At 41.1% G+C, this 23,370-nt stretch overlaps 1 protein-coding gene across 1 annotated transcript in view; it reads left to right on the forward strand.

Annotated features, from left to right (window-relative positions):
* Nucleotides 1-4,220: 4,220 nt before the first annotated feature.
* The window catches only part of C9 (complement C9), an 88,271-nt gene continuing 69,121 nt past the window's right edge, over nucleotides 4,221-23,370 (forward strand). The window contains exons 1-2 of the mRNA XM_007961457.3: nucleotides 4,221-6,999; nucleotides 22,982-23,087. Coding sequence (XP_007959648.2) covers nucleotides 6,923-6,999; nucleotides 22,982-23,087 — 183 coding nt within the window. The 5' untranslated portion in view covers nucleotides 4,221-6,922. The remainder of the gene's footprint in view (nucleotides 7,000-22,981; nucleotides 23,088-23,370) is intronic.

The following is a 23,370-nucleotide window of genomic DNA, read 5'->3' on the forward strand; positions in this document are numbered from 1 at the left end:
AAGACACAACTGTGTGGACTGCTCTAGGCTGGCATAGGCCCCTCTGGAGAGCTGTTGCATGAGATGAGCGGGCTGATGAACAGATGTTTTTAGCATTAGGACACTCTTAAACTCTCTCACCTAGTATAAAAGTTCAAGGTGCTCATTCATTTTAAAAAGACCTGCAACTACAAAAAAGAGAATCCCAAGGTGGGCTTTGCTTGGATGTAGAAGTCTTGGTGTTAAACCTAACTTCTCTGAGGAATAAGACAACATTTTGGGGAAGGATTATCTATTGGTGTATAATATTTTGGAATGTTCCTTATTTCTGCCTTACCTTTCTCCTTGACCGAAACATTTGATCTCTTTCTAACAATAGTGAGGTGGAGTAGAAATACACTCCATACAAAAGCAGGTTCCAGGAGAACTGAAAGTAAGCCACAGATGTGCTAGAGAAGGCTGCTGATAAGAACATGTTGCACAAATTATCTGGCTTATCCAGGTGCTCTGCAGTGCGTCTAACCCATTGAGCCTGTGTGTTATCTCCACGTGGCTTAATCTGTGAGATCTTGCCAGAGGTTAACTTGCTGGTGTGTACAAGAGGAGGACATTCCTTTCAGTGCAGTACGAACTACTGTTGATCAAGCAGAGAGCGGCAGTTACTGAAGTGTCCCTGCAAAGTGGAAACACACCTGTTCCTTATACAGTCGACTCTCCTAACCTCAGATTTCGCATCTGCAGATTCAACCAGCCACAGGTGGAAAGTATGTGAATCGAAAATACAATAAAATAAAAATAATGCAGCAATTAAAATAATACAAATAAAAACAATCCAGTATAACAACTATTTACACAGCATTTACATTAGTTATTATAAGTAATCTATAAATAATTTGAAGTGTATGAGAGAACGTACATAGGTTATATGCCACTTTATATGAGGGACCTGAGTATCCACAGATTTTGTTATCTGCAGGAACTAATCCTCCCCAGATACCAAGGGAAAAATAATTTATTTAATAAGCAGTGGTATTCACACCTGTGTGCCAGAAGGTCCACTTTTCATGGTGACCCTATTATCTTGGAAAGAGAGTTTCCTTTACATATCAAATATATCTAAGCTAAAAGCTGAACTTTAACAACCAGCATACCCCTAAATTTCTCACATAAAAGCAGTACAAAGGGCTGAGGTATAGACTTTCCCAAGATAATATTGCATCTGTGAAGTACTTTACCATTTATGCAAAATAACGTTATTCCATTGATGCCATTCATAATCCTTTGAGGTGGGATCTGTTGGTATAAGTCTTAGGCAAGACTGGCATCCATGCTTTAAAAAAAGCTGCACTCTACCCCAACTCTTAAGGGAGTGTTTTTCACAGTATTTTATTATAACAGTGTGTGTTGTAGTACAGAGATCCTTTCATCCATTGATCTCAGACTTTACCATCAAAATATTAACTGTGGTGTCTAGAGAGAGCCAGAGGGTAATTTTGTGTCTTTCCTGAGGTGGAAGCAAAAAAAAAAAAAGGCCGGTGCGGGGAGGGAACAGAGGATGTAGCTAACTCAGGAGTTTGGTTGGCCGTGGAATAACCTGATGAGTGAGGACTCTGACCCATATTCCCGGAATAGGTTTAATACAAAATCCAGGAAAAGATGGGAGCTGCCCCAAAGCCCCTAGTAAATATTTAAGCTATTACCATTTGAGGAGGTTGCTAAATAACAAAACAAATAATTATTGCTGGGAAATGATATGTTTTGAGCTAATTCCCTTCTGCTAAAAATAATTAAAACTCATGATCTAGGCTGATATGACCAACAGGGACATGTACAAGGCTATGTACTAGCAGCAGCTCTGTTAACACGTCGTAATTACAGCAATGCTGATGGACAAGGGCCAGCCATTTGTCATCTCACCTGATGAGTGGCCAAGCCCCTCATTTGCCCTTGCTTGGAATTGTGTCCTGTATTTAATTACTAAACTTCTACCACGTACTGAAATCCACGTACAAGACAAGTGCTTGTCTCTAGCAAGACCATGGTGTGGGCTGCTCAGTGACAAAGAAGCTGGCCTTCTGCAGAGATGAAAGATGAGGTTGTTAAAAATGGAAGGAAAAAAAAAAAAAGCCCAACTCTGAAATTCTTTATGACTAAGTTTTCCTTGTGATATTGGTTGTAGAATTTTCTCTCAACTCTTTATTCACTTGGTTGATTTCAATCATTATTTTATCTTACTTATAAGAAAGCAGAATCATTACTGCTCTAAAAGTTACAGGGTAACCTGACTGGACTGGAATTGAGTGGAGGATGCTTCTGGGGTGTGTCTGATGCTGCCTCCACTTGTACCTACTTAGACTAATTGATCACCATAGAAATGGGGTATAGCAGAGGGCTGAATGGAATTAAGATAAATATTGATAGAGTTGGCAAAATCAGAAAAGAGGAGGGCAGAGAGGCACCCATGAAAATCCTGAAATGACTGGAGAAGAGGCTGGAGTCTGAGTGGGGAGGGAGTCTTACAAATAGTCAAGAGTATTGGTGAACAAAAGGGTAGGACATGGCATAGACAGACACTGAGAACCTCAAAAGAGAAGAGGATTGTGCTGAGTCTTCCTTTAAAATGAAATGCTATAATGTAATCAAGTGTGCCCTACATAGTTCCATGTGATGGTAAACAGATCTAAGCCACAGGAATCCTTATTACTGTAAAGGGACAGCCAGACTTACATCACCTCGACTGAACTTCACAAACAGCTCCAGAACCACTCAGTAGAGAAATTTGTTCTTTCCTCCTTCATTATAAAAGAGCTCATCTGAAAGTGCTAGAAGGAAAATGGCACAGGACCAACAAGGAAGAGAGCTGGGCTCTGATGCTTCCCCTGCCCTAACCATTTGACCTTAAGAACAAGGATGTCATTTTCCCAATCTGCATTCATTCATTCATCTGTTAGTGCTTGTAATTCATAAATGTGCTAGACGCAATGCTAGCTGTGAGGGGCATAACAGCAAATAAGACACACCTAAAACCTGCAATTGACCGTGATCTCCAAGTTCTCTCTATTCAATGAGTCTAGTTATCTCCACTGACTACACATGTTGTAAGTGGAAGCCCTAAAATTTCACCGTGGTATTGCGAGACCTGTGGATCTTTGGACAGTCGGAAAGAAACAGCTATGGAATGGGGCAGGCATTCCTAATGAGATCCCTGTACACTAAGATCCCTTTACTTACTGCTAAATGACTTTCAAGAAACAGTTTCCATCACTATAAAAGAGCCAAATGGAAATGACCCTCAACACATTTATATCAAATCAGTAAAAATTAAGTGTTTCTGCCTGCAGGTCAGAGTTTTAATGTACATATGCCTGTGTCTGCCTTAAAAACTGGGAAAAGTATTATTAAGTAAAAAACTTAGTTCACTATCACAAAGTTCCAAGAAAATTGAAACTAAGAAGAAAACAAAGGGCAACTGATTGGTGAAAACCCTCGGCAGAGTGGAAAACCCTAGAATCAGAGTTTAAAGACATGGTTTGTTCACCTCTCACCCCTGCCTCTTCTGTGTGTGTAGCCTTGCAGGTATTTCTCTGAGCCTCATCTGTGAGACTAGAATAAAAGCTTACCTTCTATGGAGTTGATAGGACTCAGTAAGAAATTTTATAGTAAAGCACCCTATAAGCAACATGACATAGTTAAAATAATAACAATAGCGATAGCAAGGTAGGAAAAGCCTGAGATGTGGAGCCAGATATAGCAAGTACAAATTTGCAGTTACCCATCCCTGGCTAATGCTGGACAAATGATGTAATCTCAGTGTGTCTCCATTCCCTCAGCTGTAAAACAGGTTATTTTGAGGACTAAATGAAATTGCATATATATGTATATATGGCCTGACACATATTAGAAGTTCAATAAACATTTATTTTGTAATTTGGAAGCCTGTAAGTGTTCTACAAATGAAAATGTTATTATGTTCACTGCTCTAGTCTAACGCATGATGATGCTTTATTTCTGTGACATACACACAGAAACATAAGCCTCATTTCAAATCATGTCAGACACATGATAAATGTTAAGGACAAGAAAGAGTTAAAAGCCTTATAAAAATGTAAAGCATATTATTCCTATATTTTATATATTTATATAATATATAGATTATATAAGTATGCATTATAGTATGTAATATATTATTACATACTATATATTATAATTATATAATTTATAAAATATAATATATAATATAATTTGGCTCTGTGTCCTCACTCAAATCTCATCTCAAATTGTAATCCCCACATGTTGAGGGAGTGACCTGGTGGGAGGTGATTGGATCAAGGGGACAGTTTCTCCTGTGCTGTTTTTGTGATAGTGAGTGAATTCTCATGAGAGCTAATGGTTTGTTTTTGAGACGAAATCTCGCTCTTGTCCCCCAGGCTGCAGTGTGACAGCGCGATCTCGGCTTACTGCAACCTCCGCCTCCTAGGTTCAAGCAATTCTCCTGCCTCAGTCTCCTGAGTAACTGAGATTACAGGCGCCTGCCACCACGCCCCGCTAATTTTTGTATTTTTAGTAGAGACAGGGTTTCACCATGTTGGCCAGGCTGGTCTTGAACTCCTGACCTCAGGTGATTCACCCGCCTCGGCCTCCCAAAGTGCCGGGATTACAGGCGTGAGCCACCATGCCCAGCCAGCTAATGGTTTTAAAGTATGGCACTTCCTCACTCTTGCTCTCTCCTAATGCCATTTAAGACGTGCCTTGCTTTCCTTTCACCTTCCACCATGGCTGTAAGTTTCCTGAGGCATCCCTAGCCATGCAGAACTGTGAGTCAATTCAACCACTTTTGTTTGTAATTTACCCAGTCTCGGGTGTTTTTGTTTTTTTTTTTTTTTTTTTTTTTTTGAGACAGAGTCCTACTCTGTCACCAAGGCTGGAGTATAATGGTGCCATCTTAGCTTACTGCAAACTTTGACTCCCAGGATCATGCAATTTTCATGTTTCAGCCTCCCAAGTAGCTGGGATTACAGGAGCACACCACTCCACCCGGCTAATTTTTGTATTTTCAGTAGAGATGAAGTTTCACCGTGTTGACCAGGCTGGTCTCAAACTCCTGGCCTCAAGTGATCCACCCGTGTCTGCCTCCCAAAGTGCTGGGATTAGAGGGGTGCACCACTGCGCCTGCCCTGCTACAGCATATTTGACAGATTTGTACGGTTTCCAAATGTAGCCCACCTGTTATTAGCCAAGACTCACAGGAAGTGTCTTTCAGGCATGGACTCATCCCATGACATAGTTACAAGAGTTGTGGCCTCCATTCGAATCATCTTGTTACTTGGCAGTTCTGCATGGTCTACACTCCACAGCAAGCTCAGGAAGAGGTGAGATCAGTCCCATTAAAGACCTCAAATTCTCTGCATAAAAAGGAGAGGGACCAAGAAAGTAGGTGAAAGTAGATACCTTTTACCCCAGGTAGGAAGATCAGTGGAAAAGGTAAGGCAGTATTGGACAAAATAGCTGTATATTCTGTCTTCCCTCAACCCCACCCCTTGTTTTGCAGGTCTTTATATGTGCTAATGTTTGAAATTTACCTATAGGTAATAACAATACTGATGAAGTCCCTTTAAGAACTATATCCAGAGATGTCTGATGTCCTTCTTCTCAAGGTAGTCATCCTCCATCTCAACCCAGGCTACACGTTAGAATGAACCACAAAAGCATGATTTTGAAAGCATGGATGCAGGGTGTCATCACAAGTCAATCAACTTAGAGCTGAGCGGACAGCGGGCAGCCATCACTACTGTTCTCAAGAGTCCCCGGGTCATTCTATTTTTGCAGTCAATGCTTTAAGAGCAGTTGTGATGTTCACATTCTCTGATGTTCCCAAAAATGCACTGCTCTTCCCACAAGTGCTGGGAAGCGTGAAATGTGAGGGGGAAATTCTTTTTCATGGGCAGGAACAAGTTTTCTATCTCAGATTCTATCTTGTTGACATGTGTGATGCTGAGATAAGGAGACCAGTCTTTCTGGTGGATGCCCTTAATGCCTTCGGGAGTTTACATCTCATTCTTCAAAATGTTCCACTCTGCCCATAAGGAAAGCCAGGATTGTAAATGCATTTGCTCACATGGAAATAACCCACACAGCCCATTTGCAGATTTAAAAAAAAAAAAAAAAAAAAAAAAAGAAGCATCTACGTCTGTGCCATCCTTTCCATTAAGTGCAGTTCTTTACTAACTTTGACTTTATGCCTCCATGAGAAGCATCCACAGGCTTTTTTTCCCCCAAAATTGCATACTCCCTCATCTTCCACCCAACCCCTCGAGTCTTGCAAAATAAGAACTGCTGGGGGTTCTTTATTTTTGTTTCTGGGTTGTTTTTTTTTTAATTTTTTTGCCAGAATTTTGCTCTTGTCGCCCAGACTGGAGTTCAGTGGCCCCACCTCGGCTCACCGCAACCTCTGCCTCCCAGGTTCAAGCGATCCTTCTGCCTCAGCCTCCAGAGTAGCTGGGATTACAGGAGCCCACCACCATGCCTGGCTAATTTTTTGTATTTTTAGTAGAGATGGGGCTTCACCATGCTGGTCAGGCTGGTCTCGAACTCCTGACGTCAGGTGATCCACCCACCTCAGCTTCCCAATGTGCTGGGATTACAGGCGTGAGCCACCGTGCCCAGCCTTTGTTTCCGTTTTCACACAGCACTGCTGCCCATCTTAGGGACTTCAGCATTCACAGGCCCATTGCCCTACATCTACTTGTCAATATGAGAAAGCAGGAGGCCAAGAATTACAAAATTATTCTCCTTTGGTTGGACTTCAGTACCCAGGCCACCCAAATTGACAAAAACCCTGAATGCAGACAAACAATACTTGTTCCCTGTCCTCTGGCCCTTTGCAAATAAATGCCTTACCCGACCTGCTCTGCCACCCCACTCGCAGCCACCCAGCAAGAGCAGCATGTCAGCCTACCGGATCTTTGCAGCTGCAATCTGCATTTTAGAAATAAGCGTCCTCACAGCAGAGTACACGCCCAGGTGAGTCAGTTACTTTTCTGCTTGTCTCTGGAAGTTTCCTGTAGGATTAGCATTTCAAGGTCTTTTTAGCAGCAAAGTACATAACAATGTTAATCCACATTGCAATATACAGAGCCCTAGCATTTAAACTTAGAAAAAAGATAAGAAAATACATAGGGTGCATCTTTGCAAGTTTTCTATGGAAATCTGCTGCTGTTTCTAGGTATTTATTTTCAACAAGACACTCAAATGTTAAGATTGAGGTATTCTTTAAATATTTGGAATTATAAAATAAAGCTTGTTTTCACCAGTGTGTGATAAACCTGGGTTTATTAGTGCCTGATGTCTAAGAAGTTTAAAATTAAGGAAATTAATCTTTCCCTCACTCTGCCTCAATGTCTGACCCCTTTAACATTTGGATACATCACCCTTTTGCCTCCACTTTAGGCAAAGATTAACTATTTTGTTTCTTTTCCTTGACATCCTGAGTTGTGTTCAGAGGCATGCGTTTTGTTTAGGGCCATTTGGGATTTAGGTCATACTTCTTCCATTCCAGAATTGTGGTGATGCAGACCTGTCACTCAGGCTTTGACCGAAGACACTTTTTCTCCTTTTTCTCTGATCCTAATCAGGAATGCAAAGCCTATGGCAAGTCACCCAGGAAACAAATCACCCAGATAATAAGTGTTTATTGAACACCTACACTGTACCAAGAAATGGTGGAGGTTAGGGTCACATGAGGCATCCTTCCTTCCAACCTGGAGTCATCGGAATAGACATCGAACTGTGTAATTCAATACAGGATGATCTGTCCTGGTGAAAGTACTGAAATATTCCTCACTTCAGCAGTATGGCTGGGGGGAATGTCTGCCCTGGCCCTGTTCCTCTGCTCAGACATAACCTTAATCTGCTTCTAATTCCCCATTGGTCATTTGACTCTTGGCTTACCCAAATGCTGTTTTGAACTTTGATGTCTGTCTCCAGTACATCTTCGCCTGCCTCTTGGCTGCAGTTGGAGGCCACCATTCAGCCTGGGCTCCACTCACCAAGTGGGTTATTCACAGGGCTGCATCTTTCAGGAGGGGGCACCCAGAGGTGCTAGACAGACAAACATGGGCGCTGCATCCAGTGCTCGACCAGACCTTTCCTTCATCCCTCCTCTTTCCATATTATCTGTAAAGCATTGTACCATTCAGGACATATTTTTGTTTGGTGGGCATCTGGGCACAAAAGGAATGTAGAAAGGCAGTTCCTCCAAGTTGCTTTAGCTCTCTTGAACTTCACCTGACCCTGTCTTAAGCTAAAAAAAAATAATAATAATAATTCAAACAACACACATTCCTAGATTGCGGCTCCTGCTGATCAAAAATGAGGGGCTGTGGGGGAGCTTCTATTGCTTTGAAGTGTGTACCCCCTGGGTCCTGGCCACACTCAGCTGTTTCAGGGAGAACCGGAAGGCCCCCTTAGCTGGACCCCAGCTCCAGCAGCTGCACGGCTGAGTTTGGTTTAGCTTCGTGGGCTCCCATTGCTATGCCCTCTTGAGTTTGCCCGGGTTGCCCTGCTCTGAACGCTCTGTGCTTTGCCCTTTGACGGGGGTTGAAGTCAAAACAGAGTGTTCAGAGCCCTCAGTCATGAAGTGAGATGATTTGTTTGAATAATAGCTAACTGAAAATTGCAAAATAACTTTTAAAAATATAAATTTACCCTCAGAATAAAGCATTCCTCTGAAGCTAGACTTCTCAGGCTCAGGTCGAGGCCCCATTACTTACCAACAGTGTCAGTTTGGGCGGGTTGCTTGGCCTCTCTGTACCTGGGTTCCCTCGTCTGTAAGATGTGGTTTTATTTATGTCCTGGGACTACCGTAACAAAGCACCACAAGCTGGATGGCTTCAAACAAAAGAAATGCATTGTCTCACAGTTCTGGAGGCTAGAAGTCTGAAATCAAGGTGTTGGCAGGGCCATGCTCCCTCAGATACTCTGGGAAGGGTCCCTCCTAGTTTCTGGTGGTGGCCAGCACTCCCTTGTATTTTGTTTTTTGGTTTCAGGTCTCTCATTTCAGTCTCTGTCTCTATCATCACAAGACCATCTTCACATCATCTTCCCATTGTGTGTGTCTTTATAAAAATGTCCCCTTTTTAAAAGGACACCAGTCAGATTGGATTAGGGCCCACCCTAACGATGTCATTTTAACTTCATTACCTCTGTAAAGACCCTATTTCCAAATAAGGTCCCAATCTTATTTGACACTTAAGACCAAATAATTATCTGGGGATTAGGACTTCAACATACCTTTCAGGGATGGCGGGCAGGCACAATTCAACTCATCACAGTGGTAATGATAACATCTATCTAATAAGGTTTTTGTTGTGAACATTAAATAGGTATACATGTAATGTACTTATGACATCTGTGCCTGGCGCATGGTAAGAACTTAATAAATATCAGGTATTTAAAAAAATAATAACCTTGCTGTGCTTTCACTTTGATATCTTTCTTGTTTAGGAAGGAAGGGTTGGAATTACAACTAGCCTTCAGGGCTCTCCCATGGCTGAAGACATCTTAGCCACAGCTACAGTGACCTATTATTACTGGAGAACTGTCAGGGATTTCTAACTACTGTTTTTCTCTTTTCTTTTTTCTTCTTCTTCTTTTTTTTTCGTAAACGAAGATTAATGTGGCCATGAGAACTGGCCATGAGGGGGACATCATGTCTTATGTTTCTCAAGGTAGACCATCAATGTTAGAAACCACCCTGAGCGTAGATTAGTAGCTCAGAGCACTGCTTCTGGAGCCAGGCAGCCTGGGTTTGATCCCAGGCACCACAATTTACTGGCTCTGCACCTTAAGTAAATTCTTTAACTTCTCTAAACCTGTCCCTCACCTGCTAAGTGGGAAAGATAATGTCTCCCGCTGTGAGGAATACCTGAGATAACAAAAACAACATGCTTACACAGCGCCAGGTAAACAGGAAGTGCTCTGTGAGTGTACCTATCAGTACTTTTTCTCTCTAATTTGTAAATAACAAAATATGCACATGGTTCAAAGATCAAAAATAAAACACGGTACACATTGAATATCTTACTTTCCCCAGTCATGACTTTCTGTGAGGTTTGTGTTATTATATGTGAAGTATATTAAAGTATGTATAAAGTGTTTTAAAAACACTTCTTCACCCCCACCTGATCCTGATCCTACCTCTACAGGATGTCACATATATGAGTTTCTAAGTATCCTTCCAGTAGTTCTTTTGTGGATTTAAACCATAGACTCATATGTAATCTTATTCTCTCCCAGTCTTTCACAAATGATAATCATATTATATATACTATCTTTTACTTTCCCTTTTTTTTTTTTTTTATGGCATATCCTAGATAACTCTCTGAGTCAGTATGAGGGAGCTTCTTCATTCTCATAGCTGATTAATTCTTACTGGTGAACATTTGGGTGTTTCCAATCTTTTGCACTATTAATAATATTGCAATGAATATCCTTGTTTATGTATCATTCTGTAAGTGGTTAGGTGTGCCTGAGGATTAATTCCCAGAGTGATCTGAGTCAAAAGCTAATCACTTTGTGACAGTGCTAAAATTGCCCTATTTGTATTATTTTGCATTTTCACCAGCAGGGTAAGAGAGTACTTGTTTCTCATAGCCTTGCCACAGCAACTGTAGGCCAACTTTTTGATATTTGTCAACCTCAGAGATTTAAAAAAAAAAAGTTATTTCGGCACGGTTTTAATTTGCCTTTCTCTTATTGAGTCAGATTGCACATTTTTTCATACACTTAAAGGCCATATGTATGTTTTTCTTTGCAAACTATTCATTTCCTTTGTCCATTGTTCCATTGAGTCTCCTGTCTTTCTCTTACATATTTCTATGATCAATTCATAAATTAGTCTTGTCTCTGATATGAATTACAAATATTTTTCCCTGTTTGTCATTCATCCTTTGACTTTACGTGGTATGTTTTAGTGGAGTTATTTTCATATTTAATTTATTCCTCACTTTTTAAATAGCGAAGGCGTAGTAGACTGGGGATTAGAAGGCCTGAAAGTGACTAGTTACCTGGGCTCTGGAGAGAAGTTGTCTGGGTTTCAATTCCTACTCTGCCACCAAGTAGCTGCTGTCTAATCTGAGGGCAATTCCTTACCATCTCTGTGGCTCAGGTCCTCATCTTTAAAGTGTAATAATAATAACAGTAGTAGATATTTAAGGGATGATATAAGAATTAAGTGAGATGATAATATAAAGGCTTAAGGGAAGAATTCCTGACACATATAAGCACTCACAAATGTTAGCAATTATTATTTAATTTATTTTAATTCAATTTATCTCAACAATCTAGAAAATATCCAAACATTCATTAATAGAAAAGTTTTGGATATCTAACAAACTGAAGATATTTAAAATGTCACTTTTTCCTCCTACTTTGGTTATATTCTCCTAAGTTTTTCATTTTTATATTCCATGCAAGTGAACAGATGTTTATTTATGAACTACATTTGGCCAAATAGGATAATTTGTTTACTTGTCCATCTAACACAGCAAACAGTTATCAACTTTGTCAGATGAGCCAGACGTTGCATCAGGAACTGTAGTATAATGTTGAACACATTACGAAGGATCCCTGCCCTCTCTGGGCTTACAATCTAATGAGGAATGCTAACAAGGAAATGGCAATTGCAACTCAGTCAAGTTCCCTTGTTGCACCTCAGCCAAGTGAGGTCTGTGATGCTCCTGTGGAGCTTCCCCAGTCCACTTGCATACTGGCTTCCTCTGCTCTAACCTAATCGAGGACTTCGTTCCTATAATTCTTCCACTTTTCTCCTGCAGCATCAATACCTCCCTTTTACTGAATCATTCTCAATGGCATACAAACATGTTGTAACTTAAAAAAAAATGTTGGCGCATTTCTCCACATTACTCTAGACCCACTCCCTTGCTTCCAGCCTCATGGTATGAAATACCCTCTTATATTCTGACAACATCACATCTATATCTATGGTAAAACACCACTTATATGCTGACATCCCCACATCTATACCTATGGTGAAATACCACTTAGACTCTGACAACTCCCACAGCTGTATCTCAAGTGCAATTGCTTCCCTGAGCCCAGTGACCAATTGCATAGTCAACATCTCTTCTTGAAAAATCTAATAGGCATCCCAAACATAACATGTCTGGAAAATACCTATTGATTTCTCTACTCGTCTCTACCCACCCTGCACTACCATTTATCAGGTTACTCAGATTAAAACCTGGGACTCATATCTGACACCTCTATGTGTGTCATTCCCACTTGCAACTTAACAGTGAGTCCTGTCGGTACTATATTTAAACATATCCCAAACCTGATTGCTTTTTACTATCTCCATGGGCACCACTCACTCCAGCCCAAATCACTATTATTTCTTGCCTGCCTCCATTTTTGTCCACACCCCAGTAGTCAATTCTCCATCCAGCAACCATGGAAATCACTGGAAAACACAAACCTGAGTGTTACTTCTGCTCTCCAACTCCTCTCAGTATTCCCAGCAAGCTCAGACTCAAATCCAAACACCTGTCCATGGCCTGCAAGGTAGAGCTGCACCCTTCCCTGTTCCCCAGGGGCATTTGCACTCTCTTTTTTGCTCACTCTACTCTAACACCATGCTTGCTGTGCCTCCAACATGCCACGTCAGTGCCTTGCACTTATTTTTCCCTTAGCTTGGAAAACTTTATCCAGACCCTCACAGAGCTTCCTCTCTAAATTCATTCGGACCTTAATGGACTATCACCTTCTACCCCCCCCCCCCTTTTTTTTCCTGTGTAACAACCCATTCCAAAATAGTATCTTAAAAGAATAGCAATTATTTCCTTTGCTCATAAATCCAGGGGTTGCCTGGGCTCAGTTGAGTGGTTCTCATGGATCTCCCACATAGGTGTAGTCAGATGGTGGCTAGGGCTGGGGTCATCTTGATGGCTTATTGACTCACATGTCTGTCACCTGGGCTGGGAAGACTCAGTCAGCTGGGCAGCTGAACAACTGGGTGTCCTTGGGAATCTCTCTCTCTCCACCCCCCTGCTCGTAGGTGGCTTCCTACACAGTGGTGAAAGACTTTCAGAGCAGATATCTTCAGATAAACCAGCAGAATTAGCATGGCCTTTTGTAACCCAGCCTTAAAATTCATACAGTGTTACTTCCTCTGCCTTCTACTCATCAAGGTTGTCACAAAGGCCCAGCCAACTTCAATAGAAGCACACATAAACCCTACTTTTGATGGGAAGAGTGTCAAAGCATTGCTGGACATATTTTAAAAGCACTACACCACCTCTGAGAGGATTCTTTCATTGCTCTCCCTCCCAACTCCTGTCCTAGGGCACTCTCTATCCTCTTATCCAGCCTGCTTTGTTTTCCTTCATAACTCACATGTCTTAAGAAATATTGCATGTTGCATTTTCTGGCATACTTGCTTGCTTGTTATATCTCACCCACCAGAGTGTAGGCCCCATGATGGCAAGGACATTGTCTTGCAGCCTTAGCCACTAGAACAATTTCTGACATATACCAGGTCCTCAGTAAATGTTGGCGACCCTTGGCTCATTTAAAGCACATGAGAGAAGCTCTGAAATAAGAGTTGAGAAATCAGGAAAGGTTCTTTAAAAACTTAGTGTTGGACACTGCTGTTATATTATCTTTTCATCTTGACGAGTTGCATGAACTAAAGAAACTGTGTCAGATCCATTGGTTAAAAATGTAGTCCTAATTAGCTTGTATTTCTCCACTCAGAGGAGCCACATTATCGTATTTATTGACAAAAAGATTCCTTCATAAAGTAAGTGCTTTCCTGCCTGGGCCTACCACAGAGCATCCTGGAATTCGAGGTGCTACTGAGGCTTTCTTTTTCTAAAACTGGAAACTCTTCTTCGTGGCAGGATAATAGGACCAGGTGTATATCAATGACCCTTCGTTTAATGCATTTCTGGCCCAGAGGTAGATCTCCTGCCACGTTGATGTACATCACTTTGATCTAGGAAGTGACTTTCAAACTGAGATTGAAACACTTGGAGGTATGTTTTATTTGATAAACACATTTCATCTAAGAATCCAGAAAGTGCTTTACAAATACTTCTCCACTCAGCCTAATAGCACAGCAGGGTGATAGGCAGGTGGTAAGTGTTGTACATATGCAGTCCTTGAACTACGAAAGATGATCTGCTGAGTGAGTTAAGTGGGCTGAGGAGGGGGTGTTGGACTCAGAGGATGAAAGACAGAAGAAGCTAGTCAAGATCACCTATGTTCTTTCTTGATATTTGTGCAGCATATTCTTTCAATAATATATTCTTTTTGTAGGACTTGTCATTCTCTCTGAACAATTCCCATGAGTTCTGCCTTTACTGTGCTTCCAGTGAGCCAGGTACCTGGGACAGTGAAGGCAAAACAACCAGCTGATAAAACAACTTTCAATTTATTTTTGCCTAATTTGACATCATTTAGGTCTAAGCTTAAAATAGGTCCAGGCAAGAGTCAGGTTGTCCAGCTGACGTGCTTTGCCTGGGACCGCTATATGTTTAAAAATACTTACATTCTTGTTAACTTGCTGTATCTCAAGATGTCTAAAAGTCATGAGGCTATTAGATGCAGAAATTAGTAAATATGCTATGACTACTCAGCTTATTTCAAAGAGGATTTAGGTTGGGGGAAAAAAGCCAGCACAGGAAACAGGGAAACATTGCACTGAACTAAGAGCTAAGAGTTGTCAAGTCTAGACCTAGTTTTCTACTAACTGTTCAACTTCGGATAAGTAGTATAATTCTTCATTTTTAGTTTCCCATCTATAAAAAAGAACTAGTAATGCTTACAAACTTTACCAAGAAAAGGTAAATGTTTAAGGAGAAAATGAGCTTTGAAAATTGTCTAGTAAAATGAATAGACAAATATAAGGTTTTACTTAATCAAAATCATTTATGAGGTTATGGGCTGAATGAATCTCCCCCCCTCCACCCCCACCATCTCATACGTTGAAGTTCTTTTTTTTTTTTTTTTTTTTTTTTTGAGATGGAGTCTGGCTCTGTCGCCCAGGCTGGAGTGTAGTGGCCGGATCTCAGCTCACTGCAAGCTCCGCCTCCCGGGTTTATGCCATTCTCCTGCCTCAGCCTCCCGAGTAGCAGGGACTATAGGCGCCCGCCACCTCGCCCGGCTAGTTTTTTGTATTTTTTAGTAGAGACGGGGTTTCACCGTGTTTGCCAGGATGGTCTCGATCTCCTGACCTCGTGATCCGCCCGTCTCGGCCTCCCAAAGTGCTGGGATTACAGGCTTGAGCCACCGCGCCCGGCCTCATACGTTGAAGTTCTAATCCCCAATACCTGTTAATGTGACTATATTTGCAGTTAAGGCCTTTAAAAAGGTAATTAAGTTAAAATGAGGTCGTTAGTGTGGGCCTTAATCCAATATGACTGGTGTCCTTATAAGAAGAGGAAATTTGAACACAGACACGAGGCAAGGCCGTGTGAAGACACAGGAAGAAGATGGCCATATACAAGCCAAGGAGTGGGACCTCAGTTGGAGTCAACGCAACCATATCTTGGTTTCAGACTTCTAGCCTCTAGAATTGCAAGAAAATAAATTTCTGTTGTTTAAGGCACCCAGTCTGTGGTACTTTGTTATGGAGGCCATAGAAAACTCATACACTGAGCTTAACATCCAGAGAATGTAAGTCCTACTCCCAGGGCAAGAGATTGATATGTAAGAACCTTCCTATGGAGATAAATGAATCATTCAGGAAATGAATTCAAATCACAGCCTGCGAGATCAATAAAAGATCAAAGGCAAAGATCTGGTGCTTTGTACTAAGCCCCAAGTGTGAGTCACACTTTAAATAAAAAAAAAAAAGGAGTCCTTGGGTTAGAAGCTAAGAAGGAAGTAAATAAATGTACATATAACCAACGTGAGCCTATTATTGTTGCCAATGATGTTAGAGAACTGTCTAGAGGCAATGCCAGTATCATTGGAGCAGGGTCTAGTCACTTATGTGTGGGGAAGATGAACCGCCCTGGTTGGGTTCTAGATTTATCCAATAATGGACTGTAACTCACTCTGGAGTATTTGCAGTGACTTTTACCTTCCATGCATGATTCTCCAGTCTGTACAGTATCCTCTGGACCAGCATTCATTGAGGCTTGTCTGGTGGCAGGTGAGAAAGATGGAATTTCTGGAACCAAGGAAGTAATCTATCTTGGGGAAATGTTGAAACAAAATGTTAACATATTCATCTAAGTAAACGACAAACACAAAAATGATAGATGAAAACATATAATCCAGTTTAAGGCAACAACACTAATACCGGAGAAAACACACATTAAAAAGATTCATAGAAATGTTAATAGAGCCTAGAGGAATTCCTGAAACCAAGATGTTCCAATAAGGTTCCTTTACCTCCTAGTGTAATTTAGTTTTCTATGTACATATTCTTATAGCATCTTGTTCTCGTATTTCATTTAATTAAGTATTTACTCACTTATTCACTCATCTATTCGTTCATCAATTGTTTATTAATTTACTATTGTTGGCTATGCACGGGGGTTACAATGGTGTTCCAAACAACAAAACAAAACAAAAACCATGATCCTCAAACTAACTAGAGTTTACATTCTAGCTAAAAATACCAGTGAGCTTGGGGACATTTCTGTTTTGTTCAGCTCGAATATCAAATACCTGGAATATAGTAGGTACTCAGAAAGGATACCAGCTCAGTGACAATTTTAGGCCCATGGTGGTTTCAATCTTGAGTAATGACATAATGAGTATCCCTATACCTACTTGAGGTCCATCCTTCAGATATCATGTATTTCCACCAGATGTTGCCAAGCAGTGTTTCTCAACATTGTTTGAACATGAGAATCACCTGGGTAACTTTTTAAAAACATTGATACCTAGATACCATCCTCAGAGAGCTTGATTTAATCAGTATAGAGTGGGGATCACAATTTTACAATTCCTATTTTTAATATCTAAGGATTATGATATGTACTTGGTATTGAGACCCACTGCTATAGGGCATTAAGGGGTATGTCCTACACCTTAATGTATTGCTTCTTGACGAGGCCTGTCAGTTTCAGATAAGGCTGTAGTTTTATGGAAACATTCTAGCAGAGAATTTCTTAACCATGTGGTTTCAGATATGCACTAGTACTCAGACTTCCAAGAAAGCAGTTTCTTCTAGAAGTTTTGGCATCCTATGTAATATATTTTTAGCCTACAATTTTAGAAGATAGAAGCTCATCACACCTCCTGATATTCTGGAAGGTGTAGGCAAGGGCCAGGCTTACAAAAATGCCACCTCCAGCCAGGAAGCCTGCTTGCAATCCTTGCTCAAAAACCATGTGGATGATTTCCCAGGAGCTCACACCCTAGAGAGATACAGGCCTAGATTTGGCCAAAACCCCATGACTAAGGACTTCCTTCCCCCTCTTTCAATTATTCAATTATTCCTTTTAAAAAGCCTTTCCTGAGTACCTTTTAAGTTCCAGGTATTTGATATTCAAGCTGAACAAAACAGGAAAGTCCCCAAGCTCACTGGTATTTTTAGCTAAAATGTAAACTTCTACTTTGGGGATCATGTTTTTGGTTTTGTTTTGTTTTGAACACCACTGTAACTCCCATACTTAGCCAATAATAGGAAATTAATACATATTTGATGAATGAATAGATAAATGATGAGTCAATAATTAATTCAGTGAAATATGAGAACAAGATGCTATAAGAATACGTACATAGAAAACTAAATTACACCAGGAGGTTAAGGCAGATTCTCAGAAAAAAAAAATGTATGTCCAAGATGAGATCAATGTAGTGAATAACGAATAGCATGGTTAAAAGCCTGAAGACATGAGAAAAAGTGGCTTGTCTTGAAATTTTAATGTTCAGTGTAGCTGGAGCTTAAGTGGAGAAAAGTAAAGTTGGAGAATTAGGAAGGGGATAGACCATGTAGAGCTCTCTAGGGAATGTGCTTTTGTTTCCTATCACAGCTGTAACAAATTACCACAAAAGTAGTGGCTTAAAACGCAAATTTATTATCTAACAGTTCTAGAAGTCAGAAAATTGAATTAAGTTTCACTGGGCTAAAATCAAGGTGCCAGCAGGGCTGGATTCCTTTCTGGAGGCTCTAAAGAAAAATCATGTCCTTGCTATTCCCAGATTCTACAGCTGCCTGTGCTTCTTGGCTCATTGCCCTCTTCTTCCATCTTCAGAGCCAGCAACAGCAGGTGGAATCCCTTTTCATGCTTTGAATTTCTCCTGCCTTTTCTGTCTTCACATCTCTCTCACCCACTCTTCTCCTTTAACGAGCCCATGTAATCAGAGTGGGCCCAACCAAATAATACAGGATGATCTCCCCATAATCACATTTGCAAAGCCCCCTTTGCCGCATAAGGCAACATAGTCACAGGTACCAGGAATTGGAACAGGGATATCTTTGAGAGTTGTTTTTCTGCCTATTGCATTATGTTTAAAAAAACTTAGACTTCATCACAAGAGTGGTGGGAAACTACTGAAGGTTTCTGGTAACTGAATGGTAAGATCAAATTTGCATTTTTAAAAGACCCCTCTGGATGCCTTGTGGAAACTGAATTAGAGAGTAATTTTTGTAGTCATCTAGGAGATATATAAGGTTGGTGTAGACAAGAAGAAACATCTGAAAGAGATGAAGAGAATGGATCGATTTGAGAGTCATTTACAAGACTGTAAACAACAAATTTTTGTTGATGGCATAGATGAGGACTGAAGTGCAGGATGAGACAAGTAGCACGAGGTCTCTAATTAGAATGACTGTGTAAATGGAAGTGCCATTTACCAAGACAATAAATACAAGGGAGAAGCATATTTGAGAGGGGAGAAAAATTAATGCACTTATTTGGGAATGCATTGAGTTCAATAAGCCATGAAGACCTTCGAGTGCATGGTCCAGTTGGAAGCTGTATTCAAAAGTGTAAAATTCAGGAAAGATGTCTGGGCTGCTGACTTATCTCTGGGTGTCTGATATGGTTTGACTCTGTGTCCCTACCCAAATCTCATGTCAAATTGTAATTCCCATGTGTATAGTATACCTGTGGTATAGTGAAAAGTGATTTAATTATGGGAGAGGACTTCCCCCTTACTGTTCTTGTGATGGAGTTCTCATGAGATCTGGTTGTTTAGAAGTATGTAGTACTTCTCCCTTCACTCTCTATCTCTTGTGCTATGTGAAGATGTGCTTGCTTCCGCTTCACCCTTCCCCCATGATTGTGTTTCTTGAGGCCTCCCCGACCATGCCTCCTATACAGCCTGTGGAACTCTGTGTCAATTCAACTTTTCTTCTTTAGAAGTTACCCAGTCTCAGGTACTTCTTTATAGCCATGTGAGAACAGACTAATACAGAAAATTGGTAACAAGAGTAGGACATTGCTTTAAAGATACTTGAAAATGTGGAAGTGACTTTGGAACTGGGTAACAGGCAGAGGTTGGAAGAGTTTGGAGGGCTTGGAAGAAGACAGGAAGGGAAGATGAGAGAAAATTTGGAACTTCCTAGAGATTTGTTGAATGAATTTGGCCAAAATGCTGATAGTGATATTTACAATGAAATCCAGGCTGAGGTGGTCTCAGACGGAGATGAGGAACTTATTGGGAACTAGAGCAAAGGTCCTCTTGCTATGTTTTATCAAAGAGATTGGTGGCATTGTGCCCCTGCTCTAGGGATCTGTGGAACTTTGAACTTGAGAGAGATGATTTAGGGTATCTGGTAGAAGAAATTTCTAAGCAGCAAAGTGTTCAGGATATGGCCTGGCTGCTTCTAAAATCCTATGCTCATTTGCATAAGCAAAGAGAACTTATATTTAAATAGGAAGGAGAGTGTAAAAGTTTGGGAAATTTATAGCCTGACCATGAGGTGGAAAAGAGAAACTCATTTTCTGGGGAGAAATTCCAGTCAACGGCAGATATTTGCAAAACTAAAGAGGAGCCAAATGTTAATAGCCAAGACAAAGGGGAAAATGCCTTCAGGGCATTTCAGAGACCTTTGTGGTAGCCCCTTCTATCACAGGCTTGGATATCTAGGAGGTGAAAATGATTTCATGGAGTAGGCCCAGGGCCCCACTGCTCTGTGCAGCCTTGGGACATGGCACCCTGCATCACAGCTGCTCCAACTCTAGCTGTGCCTAAAAGGGGCCAAGGTACAGCTAAGGCCATTGCTTCAAAGGGTACAAACCCAAGCCTTGGTGGCTTCCACATGGTGTTGAACCTGCAAGTACACAGAAGGGAAGAGTTCAGGTTTGGGAACCTCCACCTAGATTTCAGAGGATGTATAGAAACACCTGGATGTCCAGGCAGAGATTTGCTCTAGGGACAGGGCCCTTGTGGAGAACCTCTACTTGGGCAATGTGAAGGAAAAGTGTCAGATTTGAGCCCCTGCACAGAGTCCCCACTGGGGCAATGCCTAGTAGAACTGTGAGAAGAGGGCCACCATCCTCCAGACCCCAGATTGGTAGATCCACCAGCAACTTGTCCTGTGTACCTGGAAAAGTTGCAGGCACTCGATGTCAGCCCATGAAAGCAGCTGCAGGTGTTACTCTGCAGCGGCACAAAAGCAGAGCTGCTCCTTGCATCCACATTCCCTGAACATGAGAAATGGAGTCAAAAGAGATCATTTTGGAGCTTTAAGATTTAATGACTGTCCAACTGGGTTTTGGACTTGCATGGTGCCTATAGCCCCTATCTGTTGGCTGATTTCCCTTTTTTGGAAAGGGACCATTTACCCTATGCCTGTACCCCCATTGTACCTTGGAAGTAACTAATTTGTTTTTGATTTTACAGGCTCATAGGCAGAAGGGACTTGCCTTGTCTCAGATGAAACTTTCAACTTGGACTTTTGAGTTAATGCTGGAATAAGTTAAGACTTTAGGGGACTGTTGGGAAGGCATCATTGTGTTTTGAAATGTGAGAAGAACATGAGATTTTGGTGGGACCAGGGTGCAATGATACAGTTTGGCACTGTGCCCCCATCTCTCATGTTGAATTGTGATTCCCACATGTTCAAGGAGGAGCCTGGTGGAAAGTGATTGAATCATGGGGCTGGACTTCCCTTTTGCTGTTCTCACAATGGAGGTCTCATGAGACCTGGTTGTTAAAAACTGTGTAGTATTTCCCCCTTTGCTCTCTCTCTCCTGATGTTATGTGAAGCCGTGCTTGCTTACCCTTCACTCTTCTGCCATTATTGTAAGTTTCTGAGACCTTCCCAGTCATGCCTCCTGTATAGCCTGTGGGACTGTGAGTCAATTCAACCTCTTTTCTTTGTAAGTTACCTTGTCTCAGGTAGTTCTTTATAGCCATGTGAGAATAGACTAATATAGTGTCGTTAGCATAAACATGAAAACCAAAGTTCTGGGGAAAATATAGAGAAAAATAAAAGAGAGAGAGAGAGACATCCAAGGACAGGACCTTGAGGGAAAATAAGTATTTCAAGGACTATCAGAAGAAGGGGGCCTGCATAGAAGTGTAGGAGTACTAGGCAGAGAAGAAAAAAAGAAATGAAAAAAGAGCCTATAATCCAAGAGAAGAGAGTGTCCTGAAGAGCAACAGTGGTCAATACATTGAATGTCATGAAGCAATCAGTAAGATAAGAACTGAAAGGAACAGTGAGGCACATGGCAGTCATCACGGACTTGTGCAAGAGCAGTGTTCACAGGGCAGGATGGTTGAGAAGTATTTGGGATGTAAGAAACAAGAGATGAGGGTGCTAACTACTTTCTCGAGAAATATGGCTAAAAAGAAAATAGAATTTAGAAGTAACTAAAAGGACATGTAGAGTTTGAAGGAGGAGATAAGACTTGTTCTTCGGATGACAGAAAAACATAAATGTGTTTCCAGCAATTATTCTAAGAAGTGTTATTGTGAAGGGCAGGAGGGAGATGGGAGTGGCTGGAAAAAAATGTGAAATCAAGGAGGGTGCATGATTTGTTCATTCATTGGCTTTTTATGTTTAATGTCACAAACTTGAACAGTTTATACTACAAATGGAAAGGAGACAGTAGAGAGGGAGAGTTTAAAAGGAACAAGATATTCAATGGATCTGAGTCTCTAACGGGAGCTGGGATCTAGAGCATTTGAGGAGAGATTGGCCTCGCCTAGCCTTTTCTGTGGTTTAAGAGGCTTAGCTATAGGAAGGATCAGTGTCAGGTCAGGCAAGTAGAGGTAGGGAATTTGTAGGATTCTTGTTTGGTGGTTTCTGGTTCTGTTGTGTTTTCTTTTATTATAATTATCCCGGGTAATATTTCAACCAGAAGAGACTCAAATGGTGAACCAACAGAGAAAGGAAAGTTCAAAGCCAGAAAAGCACTTCTGAGCAGTGGGCCTGGGTGTGGAAAGGGAGGCATAAGTGCCAAAATATATGTTAAAACTCAGAAAGATCAGGAATAATTCCTGAAGTGAAGTGTGAAGTGGCAAAGCATCCAGTTTAGGGCATACAGAATACCAGAGAGGGGACGCCTGATTTATGAAGTGCCTGCTACAGGAATGGCTGGGCCTGGGCTGGCTGACTTAAATTTGCAAGAGAATGAGGTAACTTAGCCTCACCAGACTCTTGGTGAGGAGTGGGGTATGGTGGATGGCAAGGAAGACACACACAAAAAAATAAAATCAGATTTCTAGCTTCATTAAGTTCATAATCTAGTTGAAAATATAAGATTAATCTATGTAAAATACCTGGAAAGATGCTTGGCTAATTTTCGTCTTTGTCGTTATTTTGTTGTTTTAAATATTTGCATTGCTAGGAAGTTAAAAGTTAACTTACAATACAGACAAAAATTAAACAAAAAGATGAGTTGAAAATACAAAACAGCATGCAACTAAGGGTGAAATGAAAGATACAGTAAAAAGATAAATGGTGTAATTTGAGAGGGGATAAAGTACAAAATGAACTGTGTTTGTGAACACTTCTAGGAAACAAACATACACAATGGTCATTATAAACTGGCATGTTCTATTATCTTAGTTATGACCCACAGCCAACAGAAAGCCGTGGCCCCGCATCGCACATAGACTGCAGAATGAGCCCCTGGAGTGAATGGTCACAATGCGATCCTTGCCTCAGACAAATGGTAAGTGTTCATCTCCCTTCCCCATTGACCTCCCCAAATGGAAACTGTATTGCTAGCCTCTCCAGAAAAACGACTATGAGGCAGGGAGCCCCACAACTGAGTACCAAACCCAGAAAGAGGGATAAACATTTAAATGTATGTTGCTGACTCTTCCAGGAAATCTTTATGTTGTACAGAATACTAAATGAGTGTCCAGAGGACTCATCTGTATAAGAGGCTGCCAAACCTAGAATGCAGAGTGTTACCCTAAATGACATCAGTGACTTCTTCCACTGCTTCTATC

The sequence above is a fragment of the Chlorocebus sabaeus genome, chromosome 4 (assembly GCF_047675955.1).
Source record: "Chlorocebus sabaeus isolate Y175 chromosome 4, mChlSab1.0.hap1, whole genome shotgun sequence".
Taxonomy (NCBI): Eukaryota; Metazoa; Chordata; class Mammalia; order Primates; family Cercopithecidae; genus Chlorocebus; species Chlorocebus sabaeus.